This window comes from Ambystoma mexicanum, chromosome 8, assembly GCF_040938575.1.
Source record: "Ambystoma mexicanum isolate Mex_15411 chromosome 8, UKY_AmexF1_1, whole genome shotgun sequence".
Taxonomy (NCBI): Eukaryota; Metazoa; Chordata; class Amphibia; order Caudata; family Ambystomatidae; genus Ambystoma; species Ambystoma mexicanum.
In genome coordinates, this window is record NC_090929.1 from 1,596,214,665 (window position 1) to 1,596,233,835 (window position 19,171).

General features: G+C 44.6%; 1 protein-coding gene across 1 annotated transcript in view; it reads left to right on the forward strand.

The window, feature by feature from the left end:
* Positions 1-19,171, forward strand: part of TECTB (tectorin beta) — a 241,620-nt gene that overhangs the window by 906 nt on the left and 221,543 nt on the right. Inside the window, exon 2 of the mRNA XM_069612212.1 lies at positions 6,851-6,953. Coding sequence (XP_069468313.1) covers positions 6,851-6,953 — 103 coding nt within the window. The remainder of the gene's footprint in view (positions 1-6,850; positions 6,954-19,171) is intronic.

Consider the following 19,171-nt stretch of genomic DNA (forward strand, 5'->3'; position numbering starts at 1 on the left):
CCCTCAGGCTGGGCTAAAATAAAAAATCTAAATTCTAAAAAGCAAAAGCTATCTCCAGATGGCACTTGGACCCCAATGGAGTGATAGATGTTACAGCCACTGCATCCTCACATCAAACTCCGAATCTCTGTATATGCTCTGCATCTATAATGTTTTCCCACAGGCCGGTTTACTCGAAACTCTGTTTGCTGAGTCCGATTTCGGCACTGCGGCGAAAGCATAATTTGCCTTGCACGCTTCCTCCCTACCCTATCTCTCCTGCCCCTCCCCCCCACTCCTTATCCTGTGTTTCAGATACCCCGGCCCACCCTCCATCCAATTCTGTTCTCCCTCTTCCCCACTCTCCTTCCCTTTATCACTCTTTCACATACATACATACGCTCCCACATACACACAAAGACACACAATTACCCCAGTCCTCCTCATACCTTGCTATCCCTTCTTCCTCCGCTTCAATGGAGGCACAGTAATCGCATACGTCGCTTCTGAAAAGGAAGAAAGCAAACCGGATGCCCTGAATTACGCAGCTGCTTTGGAATGGTGAGTTCTCCGCAAACACATCGGCCAGTACTATGCGTCAATGTTAAAACATGCAGGGACATTGGCCGATGTGCCAAGAGAACATTGTTGGCTGCAGTGGTAGCAGATGAGAGTGGAAGCAGCTTTCATCCTGTCAACTCCGGGTGGAAGAACAGTGGCTCCAGGTCCATGACTTGACGCAGACGGTGGTGCCTGCTGGTTTTCTGGCGGCTGCTGGTCTGGCGGTGGTGGCAGCTGCTGGTCCTGTGGTTTCTGGTCCACATTGTAAAAGCATGTAGGACATCAACTTATTCTGTCTACCTTCTGGTAATTAACATCCTAAAAACCTTCCGATTTTTACAAATATCTTATGTGCTAAATTTGATGAATGGCTCTATGAAAGATACCAACAAAATATATACCCACATATTGCAGTGTACAAATGCTATACATACATACATACATACATACATATGCAATAATAAAATCAAATCAATGAATTATCAAACAAATTAAGAAAGCTTTTGTTCTGTGTTAACTCCATGAAACAATCTGTGTGCCCATCAAATGAAAATGAATTCCATAAATTGAGTGTACATAAAACAGTATGCAAACTTGTACATTGTATGTGTCTTATTGAATTGAAAAGAATTTGAATGTTAAAGTTGCAGTCCGTATTCATATTTGATCAATTTATGATAATAATAGATACAGAAAATGAGTAATATTTTAGCATTAGCTTGTCTCTACATGCCCTGATTACTTACCTGATAATCTTCATTACTCCGAGTCATGGTCGTCTCCATTATAGTCTTTACTCTTTAGCAAACGACTGTGAAGAGGCGAAATGACGAAGGGCTCAAACCCTGATCACTACTGGCATTTTCTTTACTCTTAGTCATGGTTTTAATCATCACAGCTCTTACTCTTTAACAAAGGACTCTTAAAGGGAAGACTGATGAGGACACAATACCCCGATTACTTGACAGTTAGCTGCATAACTCATCGTCACTGTCCTTGAGTACATCGTAAGGAATGTGACGATGAAGACTGATTAGTAGATAATATAGCAGTGTCCAATTTTCAAAGTATGATTTAAGAAATTCTGGACATTGATGCAGGTTGTGGGACCAGCTAAAAAGTGTAAACGTTCTAGGGGCTCATTACAGAAACGTTGCACCAGTGTAGGTGCAATTGGAAATGTATTTGGGTGCACGGATCGATTTTAAGATTCTGTGTACTGTCCACCGAGCCCTCCATAATGTAGGCCCCCATTATCTGACAAGGAAATTGAAAAGGTACTGCCCAGTACGCAGCCTTCGTTCTGAAGCGCATGTCTTGCTTAAAATTCCAAAATGTCATCAAAACCGCCTGGGTGGCCGCTCCTTTTCTGTGCTGGCCCCCAGTCTGCAGAATGCCCTCCCGCTACATTTGAAAATGCCCTCCCGCTATATTTGAAAATGCCCTCCTGCTATATTTGAAAATGCCCTCCCGCTATATTTGAAAATGCCCTCCTGCTATATTTGAAAGCCTTAGCTGTGTATTTCCCATTCAGGAAGGCTTTGAAGACTCACCTTTTCAGCTTGGCCTTCACCGTTAGTTTACCCGAGGTTTTTTTTTTTTTTGCTCCCCTCACCGCCTAGATGTTTTTGGGCCATAGTCTTCGCTTTACAAATCTTATAATAATAATAACAATAATAATAATAATAATAATAATAATTTCTACTAGGGTACATATTCCCCTAGTGCAAAACACATATTCATTCAATTAATTTTTGCACCATGAGAATATTTGCCCCTGTCCCATTCCTTTGCCATTGTGCACAAATGCATTGAATGTTTTTTGCACTATTTCAATTTTTGCTCTTGTGTAATTGCACCTGCACTGATGCAAAGTTTCTGTAATGGGGCTGTATTAATTCAATGCATGTTTGCACTTGGCCAAAACGTGCCCTCGTGTTAAAATCATACCCTATTAACACTAGGGCAAAGTTTATCATTGTGCTAATATCATGAAAAATTGTACTTGCACTGCAGCACACATTCTGCAATGAGTGCCTAGCTCTCCAGCAAACAAATGATAGGGGCTTAACAAAAGGCATCAAGAGTTCTTTGTGAATGCAAGCTTACAATGTGCAAAAATAAAGCATGACAAAAAGGAGGTTCAGGTGTTCTTGCATAAGAGCAACAGGTGCATCCTGTTTTGCTTTTCCTGGTGTTACGCTCACCTGGCTCCCACAAGGGCGTCGGTCGGATCCGGATGGCTGCGGTCTCCACCAACGTGATGCGTAGTGCAGAGATGACTGACTGGACTGGCCCTCCTAATCTTGTCTGCGTGACTCATAGAAGTATTCTCCTTCAAGTGGAGAGATGGATTTTGCCACCCGTGAATTCAAGTGATGGCACCCCTCACAGTCCTCCCAACTAATCACCTCCGAAGTGCCCCCTCAGCAATCTCACCTTATATTCTTGAAAGATAAGATCTCCATCCTGCATGGATTCCAGGGGCGCGTTGATGCCAGTTACTTCACTGGTTTGAAGGTGTGGGAGAGTTCCAGAGAGTATTGACTCTAATGTTCCTGGCAAGGTCCAGTAAGTATCAAGTTCATAGAGTTCAATATGTCCAATGTTTCACTCTTGTCCCCCCTTCCTTCCTTGTCTTGCAGCTGAGATCGTGAGAAGATGCCCTTGTGGCAGCTGGTGGCACTCAGGCAAGAGTCTGCATTACCCGATGCTGTCCGGTAAATGTTGCACGTGTTTAACGTGTTGTTTTCTCTCTCTTTGCAGGTGCAGCACATGAAGATGTGGAGATTTATAGAATAATGCCTCTGGTGGTAAATCAGGTAAGTCTATGGTGAATAGAGTTATATTTGCTGGTTTTCTCGGCTCACCTTGTTTTCTTTTGTCCCTCAGGTGCCGGAGTTCGGCGAAGAAATGATGGAGGCAGCGCCGAATCGAAAGATGCTGCGAGGACTGGTGCGTATGGCACGGCGCTGCAGCTGGAGATGCGACGCGTACAGAAATGATGTTCTTTGCCGCTCCGGAGGAGAGATGGATCCGGAATCAGGTGAGGAATTCGAAAATAGTTGGTTTCCTAAACTTGTCCTTTTCTTTCCTTTTTGTTTTAGGAGCTCCAGATTCGAGGTGGGCGTGGCAGAAGACTGGATGCAGACTGCAGGCACGGTTAGCGTTACGCTTCTGGATGCAGAATAACGCGAAGCGTGTGCTGTTGTTCGGGCGTGGTTTAAATAGCCTCCAAAGTAGTTCCAGGTAAGAAGTTCCCTAGAACCACGCCCGAGTAAAAAATAGTCCCTGTAATAAAATAGTCCCATTCAGGTCTCACGTTGGCTTGGACTCACTAGCAGCATGGTCTGCATCAGCTAAGTAAAGTCTATGAGCCTGGCGCCTATGGCGCCAGGACTGATTTCTATGATGAGCCTGGCGCCTAAGGCGCCAGGACTGAACCCAAACAGCCCCCAGCCGGGACTGTTGGGGTTTTAATAAGAATCTGGATGCTTGCTCCCGGAGCTGATGGGCTTGGTCCTGATGCCCAGGGGTAGGCATCATGACACCTGGCCCTTTACCTATTTAGAGCTCCAATGGGTAGCCTTTTCAGGCAAAACCTAGCCAAGTGAGGTCTCGGGCCATGGTTACTCATCCATGCAGAAAAAAGTCTGACTTTTTAGTGAGATAGTATTTTAAGTAGGGGACGAAACAAAGGGCCGATTAATCGAATCCTTTGCACGGTTCAAAGTGACTTTGCACTGCTGCCACAAACCCTGATTCATGGAACTGTGCAAAGTGTATTTTTGCAGTGAAAGTCAGTGCAAAGTCATTTTGTACTGCAAACATTACTTGTCACTGACTTTGCCCTGCAAAAATACACTTTGCACAGCTCCATGAATAAGGGTTTGTGTCAGCAGTGCAAAGTCACTTTGAACCGTGCAAAAAAGCCCATGAATTGGGCCCTAAATCTCCAAGCACACGTGTGATTTTGCTTGGAAAATATTGTAATTTGCACACATGTAAATTGCCAAGAATTGTCCAAATCCGGATTTCACATCAAGCGTAAATTGTCTTCTTAGTGTGCAAATGTTTGCCCACTGGTAGGAAGTGTTTTTTGCACATGTGTAAAGGAAGGTCCCTGTTTAATGTTAAAGTATGTTCATACTCGGACTGGCCTACAGGGCAATAGGGCAATACCCAACCCAAACAATGCAAAATGCTAGTTTGGGCCAGTTTGTTTGGTCAATGTTGGCCAGTTTGAGGAGTTACTTTACTATGCAACTAGAAGTTTCGGCCGTTGTTCCTGAAATCATATTCTTTACATTGCAAAATGTGCATTACATTTTATTTAAAAAATCCCCCTTGGGTACTTTTCTAACAGTCTGTCCCAAAAGGAGTGTATTGGCGTTTGTAACTGTGGGCCTCTATTTCCTTTGTGCCGAGACAATTTTATGCCACAGTCCGACCCTGAATATGTTTAGGGATGAGAAACAGGTGAATCACTGGATAAAACATTACCCATGTGCAATGTACATCTTGGGTCTGATTTAAGCGTTTTTCAGTAGGAAACAACATTGAAAACGCTCTGTAAATAGGCCATTTGTGTGTTCAATGTGCATGCAGTGTTACAGACTAAGGCCTTAGGGCCCGATTCATGGAATTATTTGCGTGTAAAATCAGGGATTTGCGTGCCAATGGGCCCACAAATCCCCATTCGTCGATTCATGGAATCGACTGCGCACGACTTTTCCAGGACTTGCGTAGAGTTTGCACAGGCTCGGAATGTCTCTGAAAATGGGGATGAAGATGTGAAAAAGTGGGCGGTACGAGGGATGCCCCGCAGGCAGTCCCTTGCATGCCCACATTTTGCGCCAAATTACATGTGTTCATGGAAACACCTGTGCAGCCTCTCGACATAGTAATGGCCGCGCCAATCCCTCGATCACTTCGCTTCCCCGAAGGCGGGCGTAAGTAGACTTGCGCATAGGATTTGCAGCATGTCAGATTTAGGGGTGCGTGTATGCAACCAGGGTTCCGATCTAACTTAGGGGTGCAAATAGGCAGTGTAGCGAGGTGCAGGAACAGTTTACAGCGGTTCGCACACAGATTTTCCAAGTGTAGACCGAGTTACGATTCTCCATACGCATGTTGTTGGAGCGCCGGCAAAAGTTACGGGGGACACTGTGCAGGGTCCCCAAGATGCAGGCCTGCTTGCGGGGGATCCCACACACTGTTTGAAGGGTGCGTGTATTCACGCCCCGGTGAGCGTGTAAAGGTAGCTGTTCTGGCTTTTTATGGTTTGCGTGTGGGCGTGTCGGGGGTTCTGGGTGCGATTTGAGGATATGATTACTTTGCGCAGTAAATTCCATCAATACGCGGGGTGTGCATTTTTTTATTCTGTGCGCCTGCTCGCGCAGTGTCCTTTTCCGAGCGCAGCCCTTGCAGGATTTCTGCGCACATTTCCATGAATCAGGCCCTAAATCCTGTTTTCTTTCGACAGCTGTAATTGGCGCACAATGTAGGTGGAACTTGTTATGTGACTACTATAGGCTCTACTACAGAAATGTTGCGTCAGTGCAATAGTGCCCAAGTCTAAAGATCACAATTTTCAATGCATTTTTGCAGCAGGGCAACGTTTGCACTACTCCTGTCCAGGTAGAAACATGTATCTAAGGAATAGGTTTTTTGCAGGAAGGTCATTTTTGCCCTAGTGCCATTTGCACTTGCAATTCTTTAATATGGCCCCAGATCCAGTTGTACCATCCTGCCACACGTATAATTTAAACACATGTAAATTGCAAGTGTTTGTGAATCGGCCCCACAGTTAATAGGACGGCTACAATGCTGGACATTTCTAGGGATGATAAAACGTCCTAAAGCTGCTCCAAAATCTCTAGGCAGCTTCTTTCTGTAAGAGGAAGTAACAGATACAGGTAGGATGGCCCACAGCACCCCCTCTTCCCATGGAACAATGCAGGCTCGTTAGCATACATCAGAAGCAGGAGCTCCATTTACAAGGGAGCCTTTAAAAGGGGCAGATAAGGCCAGAGGGCTCCATTTGTAACAAAGGTCCTGGGTGAAGAGCCGCGCAGCGTCCATATGGGAGGAGAGGACCCTCTGATGCCGCAACCCTACTCCTGATGCCTTCTGTACGTACCCCTTCGACTGAGATCCCAAAAGGCTTTTGAGCACTTTAGCATAGGGCGACATGATTGTGTACATGTGAGCTAGGTGGCATTGCTGACCAATTTCCCCTGAATAATTTGCAGCATGAAAGTACACAATATCTTAATATTGTTTAATTCCCTTTTTGTGTATTACCCAGTGTTGTTTCCAGCAGTCAACAGAAGACATGGTGCTTGTTGCCTTGAACTTGCTGGTCATTTTAGCAAAAGCTTCTGCCATTCCATGCCAGCCCAATAAAGCAGGTAAGCCTTGGATTATACATTATTATTATTATACATTATTATTATTATTAGTATGGCTCTAGGTTCAGGAAGCGACAGAGCACTTTACAAGTCATAGGGAGAAGTACTTCGCAAGAGAAGCAGATCAAAAGGGATCGACACAAGGGAGCGGGGGGCTAACAGCACGACAGTGAGAGGGTGGGCAACTTGGCAGCAAGGGATCTACAAGCAACCAGGGGAGGAAACAGCGGGGAGCAGATCACCCAGTCTCAGGTAGGGTGGGAACTGGTGGCTGTGTGGACCTAGGTGCTACGGGGGAGTCATTCCTTGAAGTGGAGGGTCTTGATTGGTACAAAAGGTTGGCAACCTGTGGACTGCACTGCGCCAGCCCAGTTCCTGTATGTTGGAACCTTCCATTCGTTCTTTCGATGAAGCCAGTGGAAAATGTGTCTAGTAACAGAGGGGCAGAGCGCTGGGAGATCAGAGGATGCAATATACCCTACAAACTGCCCCTCTCAGTCACCCTCTCCGATATAGCTGATGTCCAGGGGCATGTCCAGGGGCATTATACGTCTAACTCTACCAACTTTGCATTCATAGTCACGCATGGTTCAATGTCTTTACCTATCTTTAAAGGGCGTTAACTAATAGTTAATGATTCATTGCACAACCATCATAAAGGCACCAGTAGTGAAAAGCTCAGTGTGTGCGTACATCAGTGGTACACTTCTGACGTGCGGTTTTGCGGATACTTGTATTTTATTGATGGGCATCGGCTTATGAGTGTATGTTTACCTGAATGAGTGTGTGTGTTCATTCATATCTCCTGTAAGCATATGCATTGTGTGTGTGTGTATGTGTGTGTGCACGCATTTGAGCTTGCTATGGAACATGTGCATGTGTGTGCTAAATGTATACAGACATAGGCATGTAGTACTTTAAGTGGAATAAAAAAAGGGCGTTCTCAAAGGTCATGAAACCATATTCGCACCCGCGGAAGGGCGCTCAGCCAACCGGGTAGCAGGAACAATGGGCTAGAATTTACATTCTCCAGCGCTGTTCCAGCCACCCGAGGCCCTCCCCGTGTGCCACCATCTTTTACTAATATTCAAACAGAGATTATGTCAGCGGAAAAGAAAACAATAATTGCAATACAAGACAGAACCGGCTAAGCATGAAAAGAAGAAACTCAGTGCTTGCATCACAGATCAACCCAAAAAAACCTACATTTTCTAAAAAACTATAATCATTTTATTGTCATTTCAATCATTAAAAATAAATATTAAATCCACATTGAGCTCATATTAAATATTAGCTTGTTTGTTATAAAGAAAAAGTGCATCACAATAAAGCGTCTCAGAAACGGTGCGTTCCATAAGAGAAACCTGGTGATATTCGTATGCATATTATTTACACGTCGTAAAAAAAAGAAGGCATTTTTTTTTATAGTATGCTTTATGCCGGACTCCCGCCTCTACTCAGACCCTTCGGGATATTACGACATGAAATGGCAAATATTGCAGCATTTTTTTAAATTTATTGCAACATTTTTGCGGCACATTTTTGATTGATTGGAGGGTTCAAGGTTGGCACATTCCAGGAAAAAGGCAGCACCTTGTGTAGCAATTTAATAGGAAGAGTCCCAGATATCTCTGGCTTGGCAGAACAGTGTTTGTTTTTGGTTTAATGTGCCTGTTTATTTAATATTGTTGACAGTATTGATCATTATCTGTTGTAATGCTGAACATATTTCCCTTCTATGTTCTCCAATCCACAAATACTCACACACCTCTCTCAGCAGCACCCCTTACACTCACCAATTCCCCATCACTTGCATTCCTGAACCCATGAGTCCTCAGTCATACACATACTCACGTGCTCTGTCACACTGCCAAGTCACATTTTGCATTCACCAGTCCCTGACACAGTTCAAATCATACTCCCAAATCACAAGTTACGCTCACCAATTCCTCCCGCAGCATACATTCCTTTATTATATTATTTCATGCTACTTCTAAATCGCGCGTCCTTTCTCCTATTCCATCACACTCTTCCCTCATCCTTTGACCCAATCTGCAACCCACTGCCTCTTTCCGGCCAACCACTCCCTCTCTGCTTTTTGGTCCACTCTGCCTGAGCCACCGCTCCCTCTACTTTCTGCACCTGCACTCCCTCTCTGATTTCGGGCCCGCCGCTCCCTCTCTGGTGTCTGGCCCAGCGTCCCGCTACTCCCTCTGACCCACTGATCCCTTGCCTACCACTCCACATCTCACCCATCCCCCTCCCTCTCCTGTCCCTCTCACATTGTGACATATTTTAACATTTTTACATAATGTAAATTTTGTGCCAATATCCTCCAAAAATGGGGCATGTAAAAATAGAGCATAGGATATGCTATTTTTAGATAACCCATTTTTGGAAATGGGCAGATCACCTTATTCTCAATGGTGATCTGCGCATTTCCACAGGGCTGAGCTGTAGCGCAAATGATGTGCTGGCAAACTGCCTTGAATACGTTTGTGTTGGAAGCGCTCTCCTGACAGGCTCCCAGCGCATTTCTCTGTGACGGGCCTTTAAGGGGCCTGCCACTGTAAAATACGACCCAAAAAATGCATTTCCATCCAATTTGAGGAAAGGAAATGCTAGTGAGACAACAGCGGTTCATAACTCTGCTGTTATACTTTAAAAATATAAAATTGCATCACCTGGTCAGGAAAGACCCTGTCATGCAGCGGCACCCACTGTGTGCCGCCTAGTCCAAGCAGGCGCATAGGGTTGCCTACAATTTCAGCACATTTAAAAGCGCATCTTGTTTGTAAATTTGGGATTTACTTTTAAATGTGCAGAGACATTCCCTGATTTGCGCAAAAGGGTCAAAAAGGCCATCTGAATGGGCGCATCTTATATACGCCCATTCAGATACCATAGTGGATTGGGCTGCTCTTTTTGTTGGCACTAGTGATGAGATGTGCTTGCACATTTCATTTATTGTGTCAAAAAAGTTTTGAGAACCTGGCCCCTTGTGTTTTTTTTTCAACGTTCGTTTTTGCTAAACCAGCCGTTTTCACAGGTGTTTTTTGCAAAAACGTCGGTGTTTGCGTTTTTTTTTCAAACTGTTGTTTTCGGTGCATTTTACAAGATCGCAAAAATCACTATAAGCTGGAGGGTCTACTGGTAAAACCCTTCAGGATATTGCAGCAGAAATTAAAAATGATGCGGCATGAATGCAAATTTTGCAGCACAAAATTGTATTTATTTCAACATTTTCGTGGCACATTTTTTGACTGGAGGGTGTGAGATTGACACATATTGTTATTTTTATTAATAGTATTATTATTATTATTATTTTATTATTTTAAATGTCCTTAGGCCTCAGTGTTCACAGGAAAGAGGCAGTGTGCAAGGCAAAATGTTTCATTCCTGCCGCAATATCAACAGGGTTCTTTGCAATCCCACATAGGCCGGGGGTAAGATAAACAGAATACACAGACAAAACTGCATCGGTCTTTTCTTGCTAAATTATGAATACCAACTATAATATTTATTTAAACCTACAACAAATGATGGGAAAATAAAATTGGAAAAAACTGTTTTTTTACCATCCTTTCCTAATACCGCAAACACACTAACTGAGCAATAAGAAATGTATTGTGTAAACATATTGGCCCTCACTATAAGGTTGGCGGAATGGGTTTACCGGCACCGGTAAAGGTGCCGGTGCCAGTAAACCCGTTCGGCCCTATTACGAGGTCTCCTCGCGGGACCCGCAATGGGTGCCTGGAAAAACCAGGCGTCCTTACCGGGTCCCGCAAGGGGACCAGGGAGCTAACAACAGGCCCGTCATTAACGGGCCCGTTGTTAGCTCCATCCCCATTGAGCCCTATGGGGGCTCGAATGGGAATGGGGATGGACCGGGTCCGGGTTTCTCGGACGGGGAATTACCAGGTCCACCAAGGTTGCGATGGCCCGGTAATTCCTCATTCGAGGAACCCGGGCCCGGATTGCGGTATGGAGGCAATCATGCTGCTAAAAGCGGCATGGTTACCTCCAACCTTCTAATGAGGCCCATTGATTCGTTAAAAACTACTTCCTGTCATAATTTTAGTGACAACATAGCCTGCACAGACTTGGGCCACCATGTGATTACATATATATTGTTGGCCACTAGACAGAAAACACATTACAAGTCAGTTGAAACATATTGCACAATTCACAAAAGGTACTTAAACACAAAAAACACCTCACACATGATACTCATCATGACAGTACATCAACATCTCCCGAAAGGGGCAAAAGCTGAATGCGAGAAGTGAGACCAATGTATAAGGGCAAGGAGTCTAATGACAGGAGATCCCCTACTCCTGTCAAGGTGTCTCATGCTAAAGTCATTTATTGTGGGTTTCACACAAAAAGAATAGCTGGTATTCATGGATTAGAAAGGACTCCAGCCTCTAAGCACAGTACCAGGACTGGGTACCGAACCAGTGCTGCTCAGTGTAGCCTTATTTACCAGACCTGTTACCCCTGAACTATCCGACCTGGCGTAGTAGTGCAAAAAGTCATTCCGGCATTGGAGGGGACTGCATGCACGGATGTTGGCATGGATGCAGTCCCGTCTGCGCAATATCAGGGGCCACTTAAACATGAGCCCTTTGCATGTTGGCGATTAAAAGTGTATGGCTATGCGCATGTGTGCATTTATACGGATCTATGTGAATACTGCATACAAAATCATTTCGAATCCCAAAATACCGATTTTGTTTTTGCACCCCTTTTTGCTGCATATATACATATGCGGGGGAGACCCCTGAAGGCACCCCAATACCCCTCGAACCTTTTTATTTAATTAACCCACCCTCCACCCCCCCCCCCCCCACACACACACACACACACATTTCGTTATTTTGGGATTCGCAATTTTGTTATGATCTCCATTTATACAAGTGTAGGCGTATGTTCCCACACACAGGTTTCAGTGTGTGCATGCTTGAAATGAGGTCTATTACAGTTCTAGGTAATATCTAGGCTATCCCTGATCTAACATATCAAACAAATTACTTTTATACAAATGCTGCGACCTACTGTGGACTTTCTTTGACATCTCAGAAGAAACATATGTTGTCACGAAAAGCCCAATTCTCTTTCAATCAAGTCTATTAACATGCCAAATTCCACACTACATATGGATGTCATTATGGCTTTCCTCATAGCGTATAACTTATGTCAACCAAAGCGTTCATGGTATTAGTTTATTGACCCCACAATGCCATCTTTCTAGAAATAAGACCATGGCCCTCATTACGATACTGGCGCTAAACCATGACGCTATTAGCACCATGGTTGGTGCCGGTATCGTAACGAGTCCACCAATGTTCAATGGGGAATTACCACCGTATTCCAAGGTTGGTGGGGCGGTAATTCCCCATTGAACATTGGCCCTTCCCCATTCCCATTTTTGCCCCATAGGGCTCAATGGGACTGGGGAAGGCGCTAAGTACAGTACCGCAAATTGCAGTACCGTACTTAGCACCAAGGTCCCTTTGCGGGTCCCTACTTTAACGGTTGGTCTAGACCAGCCGTTCAGGTCGGGTCCCGCAAAGGGACCTCGTAGTAAGGCGCTAATGGGTTAACGGCGCCGCAGCCTTTTACGGCGCCGTTAACCCATTAGCGCCAGGGTCGTAATGAGGCACCATGTCGGGTTCTAGGTTTGTCTGTGATTGATTGGGTGGGAAACCTGAAAGATACTGGCATGGCCAGAGGTGTTGCAGCGGGGAGAGGGGGCTGAGGGGGCTATAGCCCCTAGTCTTTTGGTTGTAGCCCCGGATAGAAGCTCAGGGGCTACAACCAAAAGGCTAGCTAGCCCTGAGAGCTAACCCTGAGTCCCGACTGTCCCGACATTAGCGTAGCCCCGGATCTTTTCCATACCTCGTAACACCACTATGCAGGCCACTAATTTTTTACAAAATATTTTCACAAATGCAACGAGTGGCATGCTTGCACTTTCCCAAACTCTCCCACGATATGTATGGCTCAGGCTAGGTATGAGTGTAACCATAAAAAGCAATGGAATTTGCACTGTATCTACAATTGCGCCCCAACATCTTTTTTACCCAGAAAGCCCTTGTGGGAACTAACAATAATTCTGTAGGTATCAAGGGACGTACCTCTGGGGGTCTTTAGAAGTTTGAAGTTAGTGGTAACATCTCCCGTAACAAACACTACCAGGTGTTTGCCACTACCCCAGATTCTGAGCTGCTCTTGGGCTACTTTTCCTCTCCAAGCGTAAGTGCCAAGTCCGAGTATGCTCGCCCCTTTTGCATAGACCTGCAAAATAGCCTGGCAGTTAAGGGGTTAAGATCAAGCTCTGTTTCTGGACCGGCGGCCTGTGAGGAAAGGAGGGGGATTGTGTCCGGGGTCCGGCACCCGGGCTGCATCCATTGGCCGAATTTAAAATCCTACTCCCCCCCCACCCCCCCCCCCCTCTCCAGGCCTGTCTCACTTAATACCCTGCATATGTGTGTGTATTACCAACGTTGTGCATGTATATGTATGCATGTATGTGTTTGGGTGAACCGTGTTTGTGCATGTTGGATAAGTGTACGTGGGCGGGTCTGCCATGTGCAAGTGTAGCTCTGCCCTCGCATAATTCTGTGTGTGCTCGCATGTTTGTAAAGGTGATGCATGCTGTCGATGTGTGTGTACGTGTGAATGTGCATACGTGTTTTTTTAATGTGGAGGTTCGCTGAAAGCATGCGTATAAAGTATGCCCATGGCTTCTACGCATGCTTTCCATGAACTACTCCATTTTCAAAGATTTCTATGGTGGAGCGGTGGCACAGATCCAAATGAGCTAATCCACCACCCCCATCTGTTCTCCGCAGAAATCTGAACGCATTTCCAAACGGATTGTGTGGGCGGAGACGCCTGGAACTTTCTATGCTGGAGCAGTGAATCAGCCAATGGGGTGCTGGTTCAGTTAATTAGAAGCGATTCGACGGATTCCCCTGGAATCCGCCAGCTTGTTGCACCTGCTCGAAGTTGGCGGATTCCATCAGAGAAATGTGATCATATTTGCCTCCATCACACAGGGACATTGTGCAAGGAATTTATCAGTGTTTGCACTATGAAATGCAAGCAATGCACTAAAACCCAGGTCCACCCGGATGTCTGCACACTGTTTGCACGGCATAGTGCAAACAGTCATTCTTGCACAGAGGGGACTGCATGCAGGGGCGTGAATATAGATGCAGCCCCCTCTCTGCAGCTATTGGGGACTTTGGAAATGAGCCCCTATGCATGTTTGTGCATTTGATTGTGTTTAAAAGTGTGTGGATGTGGCCATTTCTGCACTTATACGTGTGTGTGTGATTATGTGAGTATGTGTGCGCATGCACATGTGTGTGTGCCTGTCTGAGTGTATGGTTGTTTGAATATAGTTTTTAAACAGTAGAAAATATAAAACGGACTTCTTGACCATTAAAGGTAATGTTCAAGCTACTTTTAGAGAGTTGCAGTGCCCTATTGGGCGAACTAGCCCATTTCCTCACAGGCCCATTTGTTCCAGGCCCATTTCCTCATAGGCCCATTTTTTCCAGGCCCATTTCCTCACAGGCCCATTTGTTCCAGGCCCAATTCCTCGCAGACCCATTTGTTCCAGGCCCATTTCCTCGCAGACCCATTTGTTCCAGGCCCAATAGTTCTTCTTCATTTTTTTTAATACTTTTCGCGCAGATGGGGTTTGGGTTTAGGTATTTATTAAAATGCGGGATATGGAGGAGGGGGGTGTTCCATGGGGGTCTCCCCTTATTTTCTTGCAGTGAAATGTGTTAAACAAATCAAAAAATGGGCCTCGAGCAAAGTGCTGCAGGGAAACCTTGGAGACCCCTTCTTTGCAATCTCAGAGCACACATATGGTGCTCGAAAAGACCCATTCTCTGATTGGTGCAATCGCGGCTATTTTACTTCATGGCATATTTTTGGCAAATGTCCACACTATCAGTCTGGTTTGCCTCATAGGCGATAACGTATATGAACCACACTGTGCACTGTTTCAGTCCTATTGACCTCTCCCACGATTCCCAACTTTCTAGAAATAACCCCTTACCGTGTTCAAGGATGGAAAACCCAGGAGGATAGCTCAGGGGCAACGTGCTCGCCTGTGAAGCAAGATGGGGCAACCCAGGTTCGATCCCCGCATCCACACTTAAAAACCTCTGGGTGTTAAATTACCAACTACAATTACCGTGTTCTATGCTTCTGTGTGATTAGAAAACCGGGAAATGCAGGCATATCTCTAGTTTTTTACTAAATATGTTCTCATGTGCAACCAGTGACATACCTGCATTTTCTCATTATATCCTACATGCATTGTTCAGTCTGGGGAATAAATAGTGTAACTATGAAGACATTCGCACTGCATCTAGAAATGCGGTCAAGCATGTATTCTTTCCAAAACCCTCTTGCCGGTATTAACAATCATTTTGTAGGTAGAAAGGCAGGTATTCCTGAACCCACAACTCCTGCGGTCCACTTTCTGTTTGAATGTAGGGGTTAAATATCTTAATAAATTAACACTCTGCTAAATTCTGGAGTTTGTTACAGAAATTCGTATGTGCCACCTGTTTTTGTGTGCAGTTAAATACAACCACTTTACTGCATGTTTTTTTTTTTTTACAACGTGGGGTCATTAACCCAGGCGTTCATTTTTCTTTAAAAAAAAAAAATGTATTGTGATATAGTTAAAACAGTAACCTTTCAGAACAGTTCATGACATTAACAAACCATTTTTATAATCCACGTATTCACTTATTCATCAAATTCCTAAAACCAATTTCACTGTAAAACCAATTCAAATGCTCTTTCCCTAGTAGTAGATTATGAGAAATCGAGATAGACATAAATTAAAACACCCTACAAAATATCCCTTAAAATTGCTCCAAAACAGCAAGCGCTAAGTTATAACTTAAATCATTATACAGGGCCAGTACAATTTTTGATATGCTATTCACATCAAACTTTCAGATTAATTAAACCACACTCATTCAACATTTTCAGTGCGCCAATTATTATCGAGGTGGAGGCGGCCAATGTAACCCTTACCCAGAGGGTGTCTTCATCCATTACTCGAAAGTCCTTCAAAGCATTCTATACAAATAATTGGCGCTGATCCTGAAGACTCATGTGTTTCAGCGATTCAATTGAGGCCTCCTTATTACAGAATCTACACTTTGCAATGGGGCATAACTCACTATTTCTAATTGTCATCATTTCTCATGTAAGGACTAAATTCAGTCTCATGCGCAAAATTGATGCCTCCAATGCAGATTTGGAAGGTTGGTAGACAGCCCCAATGCCTATGCTCTAATAAGAGGTCCTGATACAGGCTAAGTTTCCCTACTAATTCTCTTGTTGCCGTCGAACCCATGTACATGCGTTAAATACGGATCCCCGTGGAATCCTATAACAGAAAGGTCTGCATGACTTGGAATAATGCAGGCCTCTGAAAGTGAGCAGTCCCCCAAAATACAATACAAACTCCCCAATGAGAGTCAATAACGCACGCACCCCAGTAGAGAATGAGACCAAGACCAAGTGCGGGTGAAGTTACGAGATAAGTTTATCCAAAATATAGGGCATACAGAGGACTCTGCATACTCCGAGAACGCTCTGCCAGACAATAGAAAAACATTCATATTTATTACAAAATCACGTCATCGATGATGTAGAATACAGGGAGCACATGAGTTGTGGGGATTGGACGGTGAGGACTGGATATTATGTATTCTTTAGGCACGGTGCTCCAGGATTGGCAGAGATCCAAGTGGTGCACGGGTCAGCTGGACTCTTCTGGATGGAGCGCAGGGTCAGATGATGTCCGAGCTGTTTCAATTACCGCTACTTAACAATGCCCTTTTGGCCACACATACTCTGACATTTGTTGGCATATCTCTATCCATTTAATATGTCTCACACTCATAAATTATATATACATTCTAGGGCTATCTACATCAACTCCTTCATTAGATTTATTAGGGGGCAGCTTAATAGTGTGTTAGTACAAGAGAGTATATATTATCACTTGGAATTTGAACGCCAGGGGTGAGCTGGGGTGGTACTTGGTCGAGGGGCACACAACTGGCACATCAAACAGAATTTAGGGTTAGGGGGCTGGGTGCCGTGTCTCCGAAACCGGGGGTCTGCTAGTGCTGATTCAGAGTTATGGAGATGGATGGTTTTTTCCAGGCCAGAGCCGCTGCCCAGTTCACTCACAGGGCAGTGATGTAAAAGGAAAGACAAAGGATACAGCGTCCGAAGTGTTACTTTTTGCACTCAGACATCCGTGAGAACGAGCTTGCTGCAGCAGCGGCCCAGGGGAGCAAGAGGGGTGTGTGGCTGGCTAACTGTGTGCGGACCCAGGGGGAGAGGTGCAGGCCTGCAGGCCAACACTTCTGTGTGGCCTACGAGAACTAATGCAAAATGGAGTCGGTGATCATACAAAATGGAGTCGGGAGTCGATTCCCTTGCGGGTGTTGCACGTGTATGTCTCGCCCCAAGGCTGTCCAGAACCGTGGCCAGTGGTGCATGGTCAGCCGCAGAACGAGCATAGTGTGCATGTGGGGATAGGAATGAAGGGGTTGGGGGACAAAAATACCTTTCCTCCCTTACACTTCTCAGGCACATGCTATTTACCCCATGGGGCAATAGTAAACTAGTTTAGCATTTACCAGAAAACATACAATAGTTACCCTGTCTAATTTTAGAAGAAACATATGGTTTGGAAGTGTTTTATATGGTCTTCCCAACCCAAATGATTTTTGTGGCTATGCAATGAAATATCGCTGTAATGCCTAACGTGGTTTTAAGCTTTGTGTTGCGGACCTATCACGGATGATCTCTTGACATTTCGAGCTCTTTGAATCCGCAATGTTTGGGGCCTTTCAGCTCTATTACTTTAATAAACATATATTTGTTTTATAACTTTACATTTTCAGCCATTTTGCACAATATCTATTTTTTATGTACTGTATTGTCAATAAAATGTTATTTTTTTTAAATGTTATAACACATTTCTAGAAACATAGTAATGACACTTTTTCTGGAATTCGTCTTTTAGAATTATATCTTGTTGTTGTAAATGTTTATTCGAATAAAATATTCACCAAACACCTACATATATTAAATCAAAACTATATCATATTCCATTGGTGCATATTAAAAAGGCCAATCATCATAATACTTAAAGAAAGACAACAATAAAACACTGATTTTGGAAAAAGTACAGCAACCCCCGTTCTATGAAACATGGCAGCCTTCAAATACAACAGCAGGGCCCAGGGCGTGAATTTCCTTTCCGCCCTTAGTAGAAAACACATTGCTGGGCCATATTGGGGCAGATCCGTACCTCTTAAAACTTGCAATATGGTTAGTTTTCTGATGTTCCCATAACCTGGACAGAACAAAATGAAGTAACTCAAATGTTCATTTGTGGCACCACACACAGGACAGCTTGGGTCGTCAGGGTAACCTACCCAATTCACTCTGTTACCTCTCAATCGCAAGCAATCAAATCATGCCCTTGTGATGAGCCAGCTTTGGGGTTTTTCCCTGGCCAAGACAAGGTACGACTGTGCAGTTGGTGTCCCACTTATGGACCGATAGAAAGTGTCCGATTGTGGCACTGATGCTGCGTTCATGCGTTAAGTCACCGTTTCCCTAATTACTGCTTCTTTGAATGATCATACTTCCTGCATTACTAGCATCGTGGTGAAAGATGGCACAGTCGGCACGTTCGCCTGACGCAAAACCAAAGGATGCTTGGAGAGATTGCCCAGTCATCCTCCAGGAATGCCAACCCCAATTCTCTATGCATCGAGGTTCAAGACGAGTAGCCAGTGAGTCCCAAAAGCTTTTTAAAGTAACAATTTCCCTGACCTGCATGTCTCTGGGCTTATAAAACCCCCATAATGCTGCCCCGTATTTTGTGGCTGCCTTTACCTGCATAATATATACCTTGAGGGTGGATTCTATGTGCTGGCCCCTACATTTAGCAGAGAAATGGGAGAGACTCCCCAAATATTGCCACATTTTCAGGGAACGTTTCTTTACATGTGCCGTTCCAGTTAGGCTCCCCAAAAAGCTAACCCCCAATTAGCCATACTCAGCCACCTGTGGGATGACTTCCCCCTTACATATTATGGCACGCATCTTAATAAGCCTTCTGCCTCCGCTACAACCCATCA